The sequence below is a fragment of the Camelus dromedarius genome, chromosome 13 (genome assembly GCF_036321535.1).
Source record: "Camelus dromedarius isolate mCamDro1 chromosome 13, mCamDro1.pat, whole genome shotgun sequence".
Lineage (NCBI taxonomy): Eukaryota > Metazoa > Chordata > Mammalia > Artiodactyla > Camelidae > Camelus > Camelus dromedarius.
Genome location: NC_087448.1, coordinates 26,641,375 through 26,659,616, shown reverse-complemented (window position 1 = coordinate 26,659,616; position 18,242 = coordinate 26,641,375). Strand labels below are relative to the sequence as shown.

The following is an 18,242-nucleotide window of genomic DNA, read 5'->3' as shown; positions in this document are numbered from 1 at the left end:
TTTTGTTTCTAGATAGAATTAAATATTGAGGAGGGCACGGACTAAGAATTTTGGAGAAAGCGAAGAAAGAAGAGGGAAATAATTTGGAATATTTTATTGAACTTTATTAAGTCTCGAAACATGAATAGGATTCAGATGAAGAATGGGTATTAAATAAAGGAGTCTTGATTTCTGTGGCCCCAGACTGTTGTAGAGCATGTGACTTGATGAACCTAACATATGTTGAGTACATTCTGTTAAGAGAAGTTTTTAAATTCAGTATATTTCTTATTAGACATATCTAGGACTTTGTTTTTGACCACTCATATTAAGTAGAGTTTCTTCTACTAGCAGAGAAATGGAGGCATGTGGAGAGTGGCCCTTTAAACAGGAAGGTCTTGTCTTATAGACGCTGACTGTGAGATGAATAACCCTGTTTACGTAATAGGGCATGATTTCCATTGATTTTGCAAGGTTTCATTTGATGATCTAAGTACATGTGATCATTGCTCATGGAGAAATACCCAAGGCATTTTTTATTTTTAAATTTCAGATAATGTTAGACCGGTGGATACTATAATGTACTCTTGACGTAAGGTATAATGATGCATTTTTAATATGATTTTTTGTTTCCTTTGCTCCTTTTTTTTCTATCATATAAAACATATTTTGTGATAGTGCACTTTTTAAAATTATTAGCTTCATTCAGTACAGACATTTATTAAGAGTTTATTGTGAAATAGATGTCATTCTCATTATTGTTTTTTTTTTTCTTTTTCTCTCTGCAGTAGATTAGGGTCTGCTGTTACTTTACTGTGAATTCTTAAGAATTTTGAAAAATCACTAGTTCTTTGTTTCAGTTGTTTTGCCAGATGTAAAAGAGACATTGAAGTTGTGTAGGTTTCATTGTGTACTAGAAGTTACTTATAACAAGCAATTTTCTAGTGTTGACACAAGTCATTTGGACTTTTTTGGCCTTAATACTCTTTGCTCATTGATATAACTTGTCTCTCTCTATCAATCATCTACCTTTAAACCTTCAGGCGTTGCTTTTGATAAGTAGGATAAATTATGTTGATCTACTACTAAAGTAGTTCTTTATACACTGGAACTTCCGTGCATTTCCTTAAAAATCAAATGTTGGAAATGAGTTTAACATATCAAGCAAGCCAACTTGTATATGTTTGGTGAAATTCTGGCTAATTATGTCTAACATCAAAGTAATGGATTTTGTAAAAAGGAGTTTTGCTTAATATGTTATAAATTTTAAGTGTTTGTTAGCTGATATAAATAAATTGCCGTCTCTTCGCACCTTCTTCATGGAAAACTTGCTTTACTTCCTTCTTATAGAATATCAGTAATATTTCTACCTTCCATTTTTTTATGAATCAGATGCACAGTACATACACTTTGATTATTTCCCTGTTAACACTACCAATTTTCTTCCCTTTTACAGTTTCTCAAACAATTAGGTCTACATCCTAACTGGCAATTTGTTGATGTATATGGAATGGATCCTGAACTCCTTAGCATGGTGCCAAGACCGGTGTGTGCAGTGCTGCTTCTCTTCCCTATTACAGAAAAGGTAATTGTTGAGTAAGATACAGTTTCCCGTAAATGCACAGTTCTCTTTCAATGTTGAATGAAAAATACACTCTAAGAACAAACAACTCCCTTCTTGCATAAAATGAGGAAATCTAGGCAGTGGGGACATCTTAAAAATCTACTTTTATTAAATACATGTATTTAGATTTTAATTTATAGATTTGACAGTGAAGCCCTGAGTTAGTCTTTTAAACTTGGGTAGATTTCTTTTTTTTATGAAATATGGTTAGTTTGCCTCAGCTGTTTCGATGTGACATTTATCACATTTTGATGTACGTACTTTAGAAGTGTTAAGTACTAGGATAGTCTTAAATCTATTTTAGAAAATACATGAATAAAGAAAATCTATTTACAATTTCAACATATAAAGTGTGCATATTTTTTCAATATATATGAAAAGAAATCTTTGTTTTAAGGAGGTGTGGGTTACATTATTTTCAGAATATAGTTGATTTGGGTGGGAATCATTAGGCTTAAATACAGTTTAATTGGCAGATTTAGTATGTGTTAGGGATTTTAAATAGCTGTTCTTAGATCTCAATATCTAAATTCAAATCTCTGTATTTCAAGCTTTTCTTCTACAATGATGTCATGTAGATATATGTATTATGGAGCCAGAACTTTTAAGTTCATTTTAAAACAGCTTTGGTCTGTATCCTTCTGATTTTTATTTTTAAACTTAGAAATAATAGGATGAACTCAGCATTGTAAAAAATGAAGTAAATGGGATGATGAGAAAGAAATGAGTAAGTATTTATACTTACTTATATGAGTAGAGAATATAGTGGCATCTGCCTCTTTTTGGTATCTTACAGTTTGGTAGGTCCCTGTTTCAGCTCATAAGTGACATAGTTAAGTCATTCAAAGGATATCTAGTGGATGTTTTAGGAGATATAAAGTGTTTTAGTCTTTTACGTTCTAATTTAGAAACTGATTATGTAGTTATGAATGGCTTCAGCATACTGATAGCAGAAGAAGTGTCATGGATACCTCATTATCCTTTAGATAAAGTCAATTACAGTGTTTTAAGTATGCTTTGTTGTAGTGCTTACCACCTAATGACATAGGTGAAGAGACTAAATTTATTTCTCTCTGATATTTTTGTTGTCTCTTGACCACGTGTTTTCACTGTGGTCTGCCACAATTACTTTTTTTTTTTTCCTGTACTTGTTCTGTGTCATTTTAGGATTATTTTCTAAACATTAAACCTTGAGAAGTTATCACATCTCATTTTGCTTTGTCACCAAGGAATACTGATATTAAACAACAACAACAAACTAAACTGTATGAACATTTCAGCATAAGACATTACCATATTGAACCTTTCAGTTTTTATCAGTTGAAGTTATAAAATGAATTAATGGTTCAGAATTTATTCTAAAAATATAATTTAAAAATTTGGCTTAAACATTTCCATAAAAATTATTTTTTAAGGCATAGATACATTTGTTGTTAAAAGCAGTTCGTTAATTATGGGTTTTCAATACACATCATTTGTTTTATTGCAGGGATCAGCCAACTTTTTATGTGAAGGGTCAGCTAGTAAATATTTTCAACTTTGCAGGCCTATAGTCTCTTATAACTATTCAACTTTGCCTTTTAGTATGAAAACAGTCATAGAAAATACAGAAATAAAACTTTACTTATTAAAACAGGCAGTGGGCCAGATTTGGCCTGTCGGCTGTAGTTTGCTGATTCCTTAGTCTGCTGGAATCTGAAAATGATAGGAAAACAATAAACATAACAATAAAATCATCTTTCTACCCTCTTTTTTCTCCCCACTCGTTTTTTAACCTCATTGTTTTTAAACTCTTTTTACAATTGGGAAAATGAGGCACAGAGACATTTAAGTAACTTGGCAAAGTCACACAGCTAATAATGGCAGAGCTAGGTTGTGGGTTCAGGCTGTCAGATGTAGAGCCCACACTTTTGACACTCATTCTTGTACCATATTATATTTATAAGCAGTTATTATAGATAATGGTGGATGTAATGAATATTGTATGCTTATTAAATGTAGTGTGAATTTTATTAATATGATTTAACAATATAGAAATGTGACAAATAGAAAGTAAAAATCCTTTAATCTCTCATCCAGGGATAACCTGTTTTTTTTAATATCCTTTCAGTCTCTTCAGTGACTATATAAAGTAAATATTTTGAAAACATAAATGAGAGATTAATGTATACTGATCTATATAACCCCTTTGTAATCATGGACAGATTTCTAAGTCAGAATATATAAATCTATTTTATTCTTTTTAAAATGGTTTAAAGTATTCCATTAGGATATGCCTTGTTAACCAAATCCTCATTAATGGATATTTAGAATTTTTCCAGTTTTACATTTAAGTCCTTTTTAATGTATTATTTTCACATCTAGACTATTGACTTTTTTAAAATAGTATGAAGTATTCAGAACAGAAGAAGAGGAAAAGATAAAATCTCAGGGACAAGATGTTACATCATCAGTATATTTCATGAAGCAAACAATCAGCAATGCCTGTGGAACAATCGGACTAATCCATGCTATTGCCAACAATAAAGACAAGATGCACTTTGGTAAATAATTTTCCATTACTGCTGTTTTTTCCCCCCTTAAGTTATAAGCTAACTTATTGAGCAGTAGATGGTGCTCTAGTTCTTTCTTTCAAAGCATTAAATAAAGCTTTTCTTCCCTTCCTTGTATAATAAGACTGCATATACTATTAGAAGAAATATTAATCCTTCTCATTCTTTTCTGTTGTGGATAAACAGAGGTTTAACAGACAAATAACTTAAGCCCTATCATTTATCCCAGTATTCTTATATTCCTAACTTAATCAGTGAAAGGGTTTTACCTAAAAAATAGCTAGGATACTTCTAGAATTTTCATGTATCAGTCTCTTTGAGCAATCAAACCTTTCCAATTTTATCATCTTTAATATTCTCAGAATCTGGATCAACCTTGAAAAAGTTCCTGGAGGAGTCTGCATCAATGAGCCCCGAGGAACGAGCCAGATACCTGGAGAACTATGACGTCGGTACCTTTTTCTGTCTTGATCTCATATGAGTGCAGACTTCTGTGGGACTGTAGGTTCTGTTTGGGGATTTATCTTGAAACCATAGTTTTAAGCAATTATGGATTTTGTTGTATCCATTAAAAAAGGCCTTTTATACTTTTCAGGTAACATTATCTGAGATATCCATAAATGTTGATAAATTGCCACTTGTTTTCTACATCCAGAGCTGAACGAGAGGGAAAAAAGCAGTTAAATTTACAGACTTATATCTTATGATTCAATACTCCTTACCATTCCCTCCCTATAATAAATACATGCTTGGCAATACCTTATGTGTCTTTCACTGGGAATTTGGAACAAGGCTGAAGACCAATGGAAAAAACAAAGGTTTAAAGGGAGACGTTAGAACAATCTCTAGCTATTTTACCAGTGTAATGGTATTTTTGCATGTGTGAAGACATAGGCCACGTAGTCTAGTTTTAAATGATTGTACCATTTCATAGAATTGTTTTAGGCTGGTATTTAAGTTTTATTATTTTTGAGATCTGTTTTTCTTGTGAAGCCTTTGCACCTTTTAATGACAGTAAATAAATTGTAAATTCTTTGACATTAGAAGGAGTGTAGTGTACAAATTATTTGGCTAGAACAATGTGTTATGCAGAGTTCGTGCCCAATAAATTCATTGATTTGATTATGTTGTTTTAGCATTCTAATATACTTTGATTATTTTAAACTGCTTTTTCTTTAAAGAACCTCCAGATCTCATAAAACATCTTTAGTTTATATAAAAATAAAAACAATATAAAAGTCACCAATAATCCCACCAATGAGAGATAGCCATCCTTAATATTTTTATAGGGAGTATATATGTGTATACACAATTTTTTAAAACAAAAATTGATCGCAGTGTAATATTGTTTTATAACTTGCTTTTTTCACTTAACTTATCACAAACGTATTACATACCAGTAAGTATATATTTGACATCATCATTTAATGGCTGCCTAGCTTTCCATTGTGTAGTATTTTATTTAACCAATAAATTATTGTCAGAAATTTAGTATTTTTCTCTTTTTCACCATTTAAAAAATACTACAAGGTATATCATTATAGCTAAATCTTTACAAAAGTTCTTAATTATATATAATTATGTACAGTTATATGTAAATATATAAACTCCTAGAAGAGAAATTGCTGGATCAAACAGTTTGCATGTTTTTAAAGCTTTGATACTTACTGCCAAATTGCCATTCATAAAAGTTGTATTCTCACCTGTAATTTACTTCTTTGCCCATTTCTCTTCATCTTTGCTAATAGTGGGAATTATAAGAGCTTTTTTTTTTTCTTTTTTAATTCAGGAACCTAAAATCTTTAGCTTCTGGTAAAAATGCATGCTTTTTGCTCCACATTTCTAAACTGCTGACTGAAGCTGCATGATTAAGCATAAATACAGCCAGAGCTGCAGAATAGCATGTAACCTGGAGAAACAGATGAGCTAAGCTTCTTCAGTCTCTATCTGTGAGATGCTTACTTTATTCTAGTCTCAGTTGAATAAAGTGTTCAGTGTTAGTTCTAACAATTAAGTAAGGGAAACGACTCCCCCTTGCACCTGGCAATCACAAATAAGCAGATACTTCGTTTCCTAATTCTCCAGAGAGGTGTGGGTTGGAAAGCACAGCAGTTCATTTGGTTACTCAGAAATCATTCTGAAATAGCATTAAATTGTTCCAAAAATTTCCTCCAATTTGTTGTTTCTTAACAAGACTCGAGATGTTAAAATTTAGTATGAATTGTTTTTATTTAAATAGTTGGAGATAGTCTTTTTTCCCCTATTAATCCCTTGTATTCTTATTCCAGGCTATTCGAGTTACCCATGAGACCAGTGCCCATGAAGGGCAGACTGAGGTATTTCACATTTTTCAAAACTTTTCTTGCCATGTGTAAATTTAACCATAGTGTTATTGTATGAGGTGCGGTTTTAGAAAATTACTTGCACTGTTTTTTCCCCTTTGAGGGAGTTTGCTTATGTAAAAGCATGAAGTAGCCCAAGAAAGTGTTTTGACAGACTGCTAACATGCACTTTGGTAACAGCCATCTCAGTTTGCCTAATCATTTAGATGGTCTAGATTACAGATTGTGTGCTGTTTGATTTGGGTAACAGGTGCTCTGTGTCTTCCCCATCAGGTTCCTTTGACTTGCAAGTATTTTGAGAAAAATACCTACCTTGTAGTAGAGGTAGATAGCCTGTATGGTTTTCAGGGGTCTTTATCACGCTCGGCTTCTAGCATGAAATGAAAATAATAGCATTTCCCGTATAGGATTGCTGTGAAGATTAATGAGTTAATCATATAAAGTGCTTAGAATAGTGCCTGGCATTTAATGGGCTTTCAATAAATATTAGGTGGTAGTTTTATTTTCCAGGGCATTCAAAAAAATGAATGTGAATGGCAGAGGATGGAGCTGAAGCAATAGGGTGAAGCCAGATCAAGGGGCAGCTTGGATTTTATAAACAATGGGAGCCACCAAAGATGGTGTGTTTAGTGTTCAGCATATTGAGTTTGAAGTGAGTTCATGAGTCATCTCTGTAGAGGTTGGGTCTGGAGTCCAAAGCTCCAGGGAGATATCTGGAGTCTTTGGTTGGATAGCAGTTAGAACCTTAAGAATTCTATAGAGGAAGAAGCGTGATGAGCCGCAGTAGATCCCTGGGGCATGTAGGTGTTAAAGGAGTGGGCAGAGGAAGACGAGCCAGGAATAACAGTGTCCTAACAACCAACATCATTGATTCTCTCTGTCAGAACATTTTCATGGGAATGGAGTAGGCAGGAGCCTTACTGCAGGCAGAGATTTGTAGACTAAATAAGAAATCAGTAAGTTGAGCCACTGAAACACAGTAAGTAGTCTCTTTAGAAGACTGGCCATAACATGCAGCCCCAGAGAGTAATTGTTTACTTACTTGTTTTTCCCTATCCCACCCCACTGTGATTGTTCAGACTTTAGCTAATCCAGAAATCTGTGCAGTAACCGCACCTCACTTATGCTTCATTAACCTATACTGAAAGTTACTGGGAAGATAAAAGAACAACAATGGGATATGAGGAAATTAAATTATGTGTTTTAAAAATTGTGAACAAATAATCAATGATATAATAATGGAAGCAGTCTGCAAGTCAAATGTCAAGGCAAGGATAAAAAAATCTGAAAGAATCTTATTTGCCTTCACTCTAATTTTACAAGAAGTAAATGAGTGATGCTTATCTAAAAAGCAATTTCTACAATTGTGATTTGGCCGTATTAATTTAGGAGACAACCCAAATATGAGTAAAGATCTCCTGATGATTTATTGTTTATTTAACTTTTTACAAAAAGAATACATTTATTATACTACTCAGGACTGTACAAATTTATAGTAATAATGAAAAATAATAGAGACTGGCATGATTGTTTTACTTACATTTTTAAATAAACATGGCAGTATGAAAATACAGCAAAAAATGTTTCTAGTATTTATGTTTATTTCAAGTCTTTTTTTAGCTCATTTTAAAAATGATTGAGATCAAACAATTTTGTGGGATTTTTTTTTTCTTAACATTTTATTGTGAGCATTTTCTTATTTCATCAAAACCTCTTCATAAATAATCCTTCATGGCTGTGTACTTTTATGTGAATGAACCATTATTTACTTTCTAATTTTCTTAACTTTTGATGTTTAGGTTGTTTTCAGTTTTTTTAGTTAAAAATATAACTTTGGTGCTGTCTTTGCTTAGTCACTTATTAGTTCCAGTTTCTTTGTTTATGATAGTTACCATACATAGAATTACCTTGAATCAGAGGGATGAACATTTTTAGGTTCTTGTTACATAGTATGAAATTATTGTCTTTCTTTCATTTAACCAACCAAGTAACCTGTTTGAGCACCTACTATGCCAGATACTGTGCTGGGAGATGTATACACAGAGATGAATAAGGTGCAGTTTGTGTCTTCAGGGGGTCTCATACATCAGTGGAGATAGCCTCAAGAATAGCTCTTGCCAGTGTTGAATTCTGTTTTTAAATATTGTCTCGTTTGATAGATGGAAATAATGTGTTGATTGCTAATGACCATTTGAAGATCTTTTGTAAACGTTTATGAAATGAATTTAAATCATGAAATTAAATTGTAATTAATTTACAATGAAATATGTAATCTCTATTGTAGTTAGTGTTGTCCTGTAAGAGAAGGTTTGACTGTTGGGTAAGCAATGGGTACATTCTGATTTTAAGTATGTGTTCATGTATATATATTCACAATTTAAGATAAATCGAATGTGTAAGTGTGTATTTAGTTGGCTTTTTTGGCCCGATCTGTGCAGACTGTCAGCAGGGGGAAAAAGTGTCAGGTTTCATCTTCATTTGATGTATAAAAGCATAGTTTGCATGGCATTTTACTCAAGTATTGTTTTTAGTTGTATTGATTATGTTAGAATTACAGGGAGTTAAGATGCTCACATTTATTTTCCTTCTTTGGGGATTTATTTTCTTTTTTCCTTGACTTTGAAAAAGCTGAAGATATTAGGAAGAAACTTGGTTCTTATATAATGTATGTTTTAGGTTCTGATTATCTTGGGAGACTCAGATGGGAACAGTAAATGGAACTCTGATGAAAAGTATCATGTACCTTAAGTTTTTTAGTTTTGTAAAGAAATCAGAAATTGCACCTTTCTAATCTTTCTTTTTTCTTTTTTCATTTATTTTCCATACCTCACTTTCTTTATTGCATTCCAACAAGATATAAAGTACATCTTTTGTGGGGCAACTTCATTTTATTTCATTCTTAAAATTGAGAAATGATCTGGAACTTCTGTCTAGCTCCTTATACTTTTGCCTCTGTCTCCCTTCTTTCGTTGTCATCATTTTTTCTGTACATCATTCCCTGAACAGAGGCCAGTTTAGAGAGTATGTGTGGAGTTGAATGGGGGAGCTCAGTTTGAAGGAGGGAGTGCAAGTTAGGATTATTCATAGTTGGGGAGATAGTATTGAAATGGTTCTTTTTTGTTTCCTCTGTTTTCAAGCGGTGACATTGTGTCTCCATCCATGTAATCAACTCTTCTTTATCTAATATCACTTGAAAATAAATGATGTATAAATGGGTTAAATTAGTTGTTGAAAGGGTTAAGACTGTAGCTACTACTCTGTCCAATTTACACTTCTCATCCCTTTCTTAGGTTAACAAGTATTTTGGACTAAACAGATCAAAATAGTCTTTTTTTTTTCATTTTTATTCTTTCTTCTTCATTGTCTCCTTCTTTTCTTCAATATCAGGGCTTTGGAAAATAACTACTATTATTTTAGAGTAAATTCTTATATTGAATTAATCAGTTTACTCTTCCAGGCCTGCCTATATGTGACTTTTCTATCTAAAAATGTCTTCAGCAATAAAAATAGAATTGAGGTTGTATTGGGGGATGGTGGGTTTTTCTGTTTGTTTTGTTTTAAACCACAATTTTCCAAAACAAAGTGTTATGTTAAGGTTTAAGTTTTTTTTTTTCATTTATAGTAAATAAGAATCTTATTTGCACTACTCTCAAATTGTAAAAAATAGAATTTTGGGGGCTTAGTTTGGCCAGCTTAACAATGGTAAGCTTGAGTTTAATGTCATATGTAGAGATATAGATCATTATATTAATAGTGATTTCTGACACGGAGAATTATAAATGGAAGGGAGAAAATAACAGTTATTAAACCAGTAAGGGAAAAATTCTTTAAAGAATATTTAGAAATCTGTGGGCATCTTGATTTATTAGGTGAGCAAAGTGAAGAAATTTGCCGTTTTCCATGGAATATGTAGTGGTATTTTGTGTATTTTGATATCTAGCCCGTGTTTCACTTTTTCTTTGCCAACTGAACATGGATACTTTGTAGGAAAGTTTGCATCTTTTGCATGTATCTGGTTTTACTTTTCTATTTTAAATTTGGACCTCAAATTTAGTGTAATTCAATGTGTTATACTGAAATCTAGTCAAATCTCCAGAGGTCCATTTAGAATTAATTTATAATTTTGATTTTAAACTTTTGAAGTTTTATATATGTGTACATGCCCTCATGCATGTATGCACCATTTATAATCTTATTTTCATAGCTTTTGGTAACCCTAGAGATGTTCCTAAGTTTATTCCTTTCAATATGCCAATTTTTAGTCTCAGTGGTATCTCTAAAGTTTGAAAGGACATGTCTTCTAGAAATAGTGTAAATTTAATTGTTATGATTAAGTACATAGTTTATCAACAGGTCAATAAGAGAAATGATTTTGTAGGTATTCAAGCCAAAAGATTCTCACCATGAGATACCTGGGGTTGCAGGAAACATTGGGAATCATTTTTGGGTGCTACAGTGTCAGTCATGGCTATTCTCAAGTGTCATTTATGGGTGAATGCAATGGAAATTGAAGTGCTTGTCAGTTTCCAAGTATTCTCATCTTCTTAATTCTTACTTTTAGAAGTATGTCTCTCATCTTACTATAATGATGGTTATCATTTACTGAATGCATCTTATGTGGTAGGCATTATACTAAGCACTGTATGTATCCGACTGTAATCTTCTCAATTCCTTAAGATAGATATTACCCCATTTTACAGACTGGAGGACTAAGAAGTTTCTAACTTGTCCCAGCTCATACAGCTAGTAAGTACTGCCTGTGCTCGTAAGGCAATAAAATTTAAAGATAAATCAAAATTACTAAGACAAACAAAAATGAAGTGAAGTTTTTAAGATTTAAAAATTTTTTGTCCTAAAAGCAAAGTTAGATATAGGTAATAATTACGCAAATATGTAATGAATTGTAAATGACTATTCAGAGTTGTGCTGAATACTTTGCCCTTTGTTGCCCTATATCTGAGTTAGTTCTTACACAGTAGTAGGTTTTTCCTTATATTAAACATAAAATCTTACCCACAAACCAAACACAGTCTTTTGCTAATTATGTTATCTATATTTTGGGAAAACAGTAATTATTTTAAGTATCTACCAGCTAATAATCTCTTTGTATTTAGGAAATTACTTGGTTATAATTTTTTTTTTCTTAATAATAGGATGCCCATTTAAATGAGGAAACTTTTTTGGTGTAACCCAAAATCTACTTACTTAATTTTAACATTTTAGAATAACTTAGGTTTAAGCACTTGGAAAAAACTACCAAACACTTGACTTCTTAATAGAGAAGTACTATTTGACCCTGTGCCCCCTTTGTTGAAAGGTCTTCCTTCACCATTTCACTTTAGCTTTTACAGCATTTCTAATTCTTTGGTTATTATTAAATAGTTTAAAGAGTAATCTCTTCATTTTTTCATACACACAGAGGCATGTATATTAACTTGAAGGAAAAGTAATTTGGCTTTTTAGATATTCTTTGCACCTTTTTATTAAAGGTTTGAATCTTTTTTTTAAGCTTTCATGGCATTTCTAATTTTGTGGTTATTATTAAACAGTTTAAAGAGTTGTTAAATTGTTTTTTTCATATACAAAGTGACATGCACATTAACTGTGAAGGAAAAGTAATTTGGCCTTTTAGGACCCCAGTATTTTGGATTTTTCTAAACTAGTTATAAGTTTGAAAAATAGATTTGAATTGTTGATTGTTTGGGGAATAAGGGTAGAGATCATAATATGTTTGCCTCTGTGAATCAGTTAGTTGACAGTTGATGGGAAGGTGGCTTTGTGTGTAATGAAAACACTGAAATTGGAGCCAGGAGTCATGGGTTCTTCCTCTGGCTTTGAGAGTCACTGGTTATATAGTTTGGGGCAAGTCAACTAAGTCCTTGTGCCTCTAAAAACCCTAACACTGTCATGATGCTTATGGACTGTATCCACATAGCTCATTCTATATTTTTTTTAAGCTCTGAGAAGATTTAAGTCAGAATCAGAATGCTTAAAAGTGAGTGTCTATACCGAATTCCTTCATGCAAATATAATATATTGAACTCCTTAAAGTTCTTTCTGAAGAGCAAAACATTTAATTCCTAGGGTTTTTAAAAAGCCTATTCTGAGTTTTTCCGAACCGTAATGAAGAGACAGGTTTATACTGCCTGTGAAGTGGTGTATATGTGGTCACATTATACTGTTACAATACCACACACTAAGCAGCCGCGGCACAGATTTAGTATTAATGTCCTGACAGACATTGATGTTATTAATAATTCTAATGAAATACATAATTTTTAACAATTTTAGATTTCTCCACCAGAACTGAAAACTGAGGAAGTGAGTTCTTTATTCAGACGTTCCAGAAAGTGAGCTTTTTATTAAGATCTTCTGAAAAACTCAAGAATAAACTGTGATACTTGATCTTTTCCAATTAGTATGAAAAGCAAAGTGGATGTTTAGTCTCAGGATTCAGCTCACAGTTTAAATTTTCATATTTGAAAGAAAGCAAGGCTAGCTTAGTTACTTAGGTAATTGCATTAACAGCTAATATTAGGAAAATTTAAAACTTGGTGTATGTGTCTTTAACCTTTGTAATTCTAAGAGAAAGCACAGGAATTTTTAAATTCCATAATAGCACACTTCATATCAAAGTCCTTTCATGTCTTAAAATGATTTGAAAGTCTTTTTCTGAATTATCATATAAACTTTTATTGGAATTTTAAAAATTTATGATGTACACAATAATGCCTATAATATGAATTTAATTATCTTTACAAATTATACTGTTGGAGAAAATATGTATAGTGTTCATTTAGCATTAGGAGGTAGAAATAAATATGACTAGAGTAAAACCTTAGAATTACTGGTTTTAATGTTTAACATCTCAACATATTCATTTATTTACGAAAAACAATATTTAGAATGTTGGGTTACTTAGGCAAAAAGATAGTGGAGGAAAGCTCTTCCTGCCTAAGAGCAAGGAAAGTTATGAGGTAGTTACAAGTAAGTTAGTTATAATTCAGTAATGTACCATCTCGTATTTGATGTTGTAGAAAAATTGCCAGATAGAAACATGCATACCTACACAAACCATGATGTATGGAACTCACTCAGCAGAGTGTGCTTTTGAACATATTCTTTTTTTTTTTTCCATTTCCTCTTATATATGGAAAACATGATGAGCAAAAAGAGGATTAAAATCACTCATAGATAATCTGGTAGTGTTTGAGCAAAAATGATATCTTCACCTTTAAATAGAAATGATCATAATTTCTACCTTATTAGAATCATGAGAATGCATAGCATCTATCATTTAGAACATTTGCTGTGTGATAGTAAGCACTCAGTGTTAGCTTTTATTATTGTTGACTGATGAGCATACAAAGATACCTGTGTGAATATATTTATTACACCTTTGTTTATAACTGTAGAAAACTAGAAATAAGGTAAAGATGCAGTAGTGTTTTTATGGTATTTCTATTTAAGGAATAATATGTTGTAATGAAAAATAATGCAGATACAGTGTATTGAGGTGGATAGATGCTCTAAGTATATGAAAAGTGAAAAAAACAATGTGAAGAATATGATTTTTTCTATAAATAACAGTTTTATAAATAAAAATTTTAACAAATTGCTAAAGGCCAAGTATAGGCTAGCATACTATAAAATCCCTGAAAGCATCCCCAAAGGGGAACTCACATCCACTCTCCAGAGACCTCACTAGGTATTTATGAGCTAAACTAGGGACGAGGCAAGAGAGCCCTAAGATACAGGCCTGAGGGAAGGAAGCAGCTTTTACTTAGGGAAAGGTCTGGATTCTTCTCCCCTGTGGAATAAAACCTAATGATACTGAGACAGAAAACCTTCCCTGAAGAAGGGAACAGATAAAACTATCCCTTCGGGGAGGGCGGGGAATTCCTATGACAGAAATCAATGGAGGGAGGGAAGGAAGGATCCCTTAGGAGGCCTTGTCCTTGATATCTAGGTACAGACAGCCTACCTGTGATGGAGGCTGAACCAGCTCCACAAAGAATGCCTCCACCTTCCCACCCTTAGACCAGCAAGCACCAAAAACAAGTGTCAGAAGTATGGAGTGGGCTGAGATCATGAAGAGAGACCATCTCTGAGGCATAGACTCTGAGAAAAATCCTAAAGCTCTGGGTGGAACAAGGACATTGAAATAGAAGGCACTCAACAACCCAGCTCCTCCCCTCAGCACACGGTAATGCCAGACGAACTTTAAGCTGGGGATTTGCTGAGGGTAACCATACAAAAACAAAACCAAACAGCACAGCTCCTAACTAGACTGACTCAACTGTACACCCTAAATTCCTAGTAGAAGAGGAGGCATGCCCATTTCCAGGCATAGTTTTTATCTCTGCATGCTTCTCCACACGCTGTATGGCTTTTAACCAAAAATTATAAGACAAAGAAGAAAAGAAGAATAACATACTATCACAAGACAAAGCAATCAATAGAATCAGACTCAGATATGATCCAGATGTTGGAACTGTCAGATGCATTTTAAAATAACTAGGGGTGGGTATAGCTCAGTGGTAGAGCACATGCTTAGCATGTACGAGGTCCTGGGTTCAGTGTGGCCAGAGGAAAAAGACACATTAGATACAAAGGAACAAAGATAAGAATTATGCCAGACTTCGCATCAGAAATTATGCAAGCCAGAATAATGGAATTATATTTTTAAAATGCTGAAAGAATTCGATGGAACAAAAATGCCATTCAGAAATAAAGGAGGAAGTATTTTAGATAAGCAGAAACTGAGAGAATTCATTACAAGCTTACCTGCACTACAACTTGAATCTACACAAAGAATTGGAGAGCACTGGAAATGGAACAAGTGAAGGTAAATATAAAATAAATATTTTTTTAAATTGTTCTAAAAGATGATTAAGTGTCTTAAGTAAAAATAATAACTGTGTATTATAACTTTATAGCACATATGAAAAGAAAATATATGACAATAGTGTAGCAGATGGGAGGAAGAAATTGGGATAATTCTGCTATTCTTAACACTACATATGAAGCGATGTAATATTATTTGAAGGAACACTGTGAGTAAAGATAAAAATTGTAAATCCTAGGGCAATTACTGAAAAAGGTAAAAAGAAACATTAACAATTAGATAAAACAGAATCACTAAAATAACCCCCCAAAAGGCAAAAAAGGAACAAAGAACAGGTGTAAGATGATAAGTTTTAATATAACCACATTCATAGTTAAATGAAACTAGTAATATGCAAATGGTCTAAATATAAATACAAATTGAAAGAAAGATGATCACATTGGTTAAAAAAGCAAGACTCAATTATATATTCTCCAAGAGAAAGTCACTTTAAATATAAAGACATGGAAAGATTGAGATTAAAAGAATGGGAAAAGGTATACAATGCAAGTAACAACAACAAAAAAAGCTGGGATAACTATATCAACATTAGATGAAGTAGACTACAGAATAAGGAGTATTACCAGTGATCAAGAAGGACATTACAATAGAATAAGTAGGACAATTCACCAAGAACACATAATATACATATAACATAAAGTTTGTGTATGTGGTTAAAAACAAAGCCTTTAAAAATATAAGGCAAACACTGATAAAACTGAAGGGAGAAATAGACAAATTCACAATTATAGTTGGGAGATTTCAGCACTCCTCTCAGTAATTGGTAGAACAAGTAGAGAAAGAGAATAAGAACGTAAAAGACCTGAACAACATAATCTACTTGGCCCTGTTAACATTCATGGAAAACTCCATCCAGCAACAGCTGAGTGTTATTTTTAAGTGCGCATGGATAGGCCATATCCTGGATCAGAAAATAAATCTTAACAACTTTTTAAAAAATTTAAATTACATGAAGAATGTTTTCTAACTATAATAGAATTAAATTAGAAATCAGAAAAAATTATCTGGAAATTTTCCATGTACGTAGAAATTAAACAACACACTTCTGAATAGGTCACGGATCAAAGAGGAAGTTACAAAGGAAATTACGAAACATTTTGAGCATTAATTTTGGTTTCTAAAAAAAGGCTTGGATATTAGAAAACATTTTGAATTGAATGAAAAAATTTAAATGTATCAAAATTAACAAGTTATAGCTAAAGCTGGTATTAGAGTAAAATCTAACATGAAATGCTTATAGCAGAAAAGAAAAGGCAGGGATTAGAGAAAAATTTATAGCACTAAGTGCTTATGGTAGAAAATAATAAAAGCTTCATGTCAGGGATCTAAGTTTTTATATTAAGGTAGCAAAAAAACAAATTAAACCCAAAGCAAGCAGAAGAAATAATTAAAAGTAAAAATCAGTGAAATTCATTATTCTAGAGGTCCCACAGCCAATGCAGTAAGGTAAGAAAAAAGAAATAGAGGGCATATTGGTTGGAAGGAAGAAGTATAAATGTCTGTATTTAAAGAAAGTATGGGTTTTTAATGTAGAAAACTGTTATTAAAAAAAGGGGGGAAAGAGACTGTGTGGTAATGTCATGAAAGACCAAGGCTGTTGAAAATGCTCCAGGTTAAAGGATACAAATCAATTCAATATCTGCTCCCAGATATGAACCTGAGGGGAAATACTACAAAGGACATGAATGGATCAACTGACAAAATTAAAATGTGGATGGAAGGTTAGACAAAAGAATTATATCTATGTAAAATTGCCAAGATGATAACTGCCATTATGTTAGAGAATTTTCTTAGGCTTAGGAATTATTGAAGCATTTAGGGGTAAAGGACCATGATATATATCTTGAGAGAGATATATATAACTCACCCACAAATGGTTCAGGATAAAAAGCTATGTAGAGAGAGAGTGTAAGTACAGATGATAAAGCAAATTGGGGTAAAATGTCATAGGTAAATCTGGGTGTTTCCTGTACTATTTTTATTTTTGTAGCTCTCTGTAAATTTAAAAAAATTTCTTTTTTTCATTTTTATTGAAGTATAGTCCATTTACAATGTTATGTCAATTTCTGGTATACAGCGCAATGCTTCAGTCATACATGAACATACATAGATTTGTTTTCATTTTATTTTTCACCATAGATTACTACAATTTATTGAATATAGTTCCCTGTGCTGTACAGTATGAATTTATTTATTAAAAATTTTTTTAAATGTTTTAAAATACATTCTTCAAAAGTGGCAAAAGAAGAGGGCCATCATACCAGAAGTCAGAAAGCCCTTTTCTCACAATGAGCAACAGTCAGGGATGAGGTCATGTCTGCCTTCAGAACAGAGAGCAGGTTTGCTTACTGCTTGTTGTAAGACATCAGTTTCCCCAAGCGCAGTGTACCTACCTCTCCTGTATGGCAGCCCCTTGTGTGTGCAGCCATCCATCTGGGCCCTCTGTGTCGCCCTGTGTGAACCGACACAAACATATTGATGATGGCGCTCCTTGCTGTGCTATGAGGAAAGTCCTTTTTCTCTGACCTGGGAGTCTCCTGTCTTCTGCCAGTGCCCATGAAAATGTAACAGGATAACTTCTTAGATTGAGAGGGTAAAGTCACATCCCAGACCTCACAGTCTAGTCCTCTGAACATGTACTCCCCGTACCTATTTCTTTTCCTCACACCGAATTATTGGTGAGGAATACCTTTCCCATTTTGCCTGCCCAAACCCTGTGCATTCTTTCAGTGTGCCTGTTTAGTTCTAGTTCTGGTTTAGTAATCTCTCTCTCTCTCCCCAGATGCTTAGAAAATTTTTGTTTTCTCCACTACTCAGTCACTTCTCCCTCCCTCTCT

The 18,242-nt window shown here is 32.8% G+C and overlaps 1 protein-coding gene across 1 annotated transcript in view; it reads left to right on the top strand.

Annotated features, from left to right (window-relative positions):
* UCHL3 (ubiquitin C-terminal hydrolase L3) overlaps positions 1 to 18,242 on the top strand; it is a 36,210-nt gene that overhangs the window by 6,518 nt on the left and 11,450 nt on the right. Inside the window, exons 2-5 of the mRNA XM_010995013.3 lie at positions 1,436 to 1,564; positions 3,990 to 4,146; positions 4,518 to 4,603; positions 6,444 to 6,491. Coding sequence (XP_010993315.2) covers positions 1,490 to 1,564; positions 3,990 to 4,146; positions 4,518 to 4,603; positions 6,444 to 6,491 — 366 coding nt within the window. The 5' untranslated portion in view covers positions 1,436 to 1,489. The remainder of the gene's footprint in view (positions 1 to 1,435; positions 1,565 to 3,989; positions 4,147 to 4,517; positions 4,604 to 6,443; positions 6,492 to 18,242) is intronic.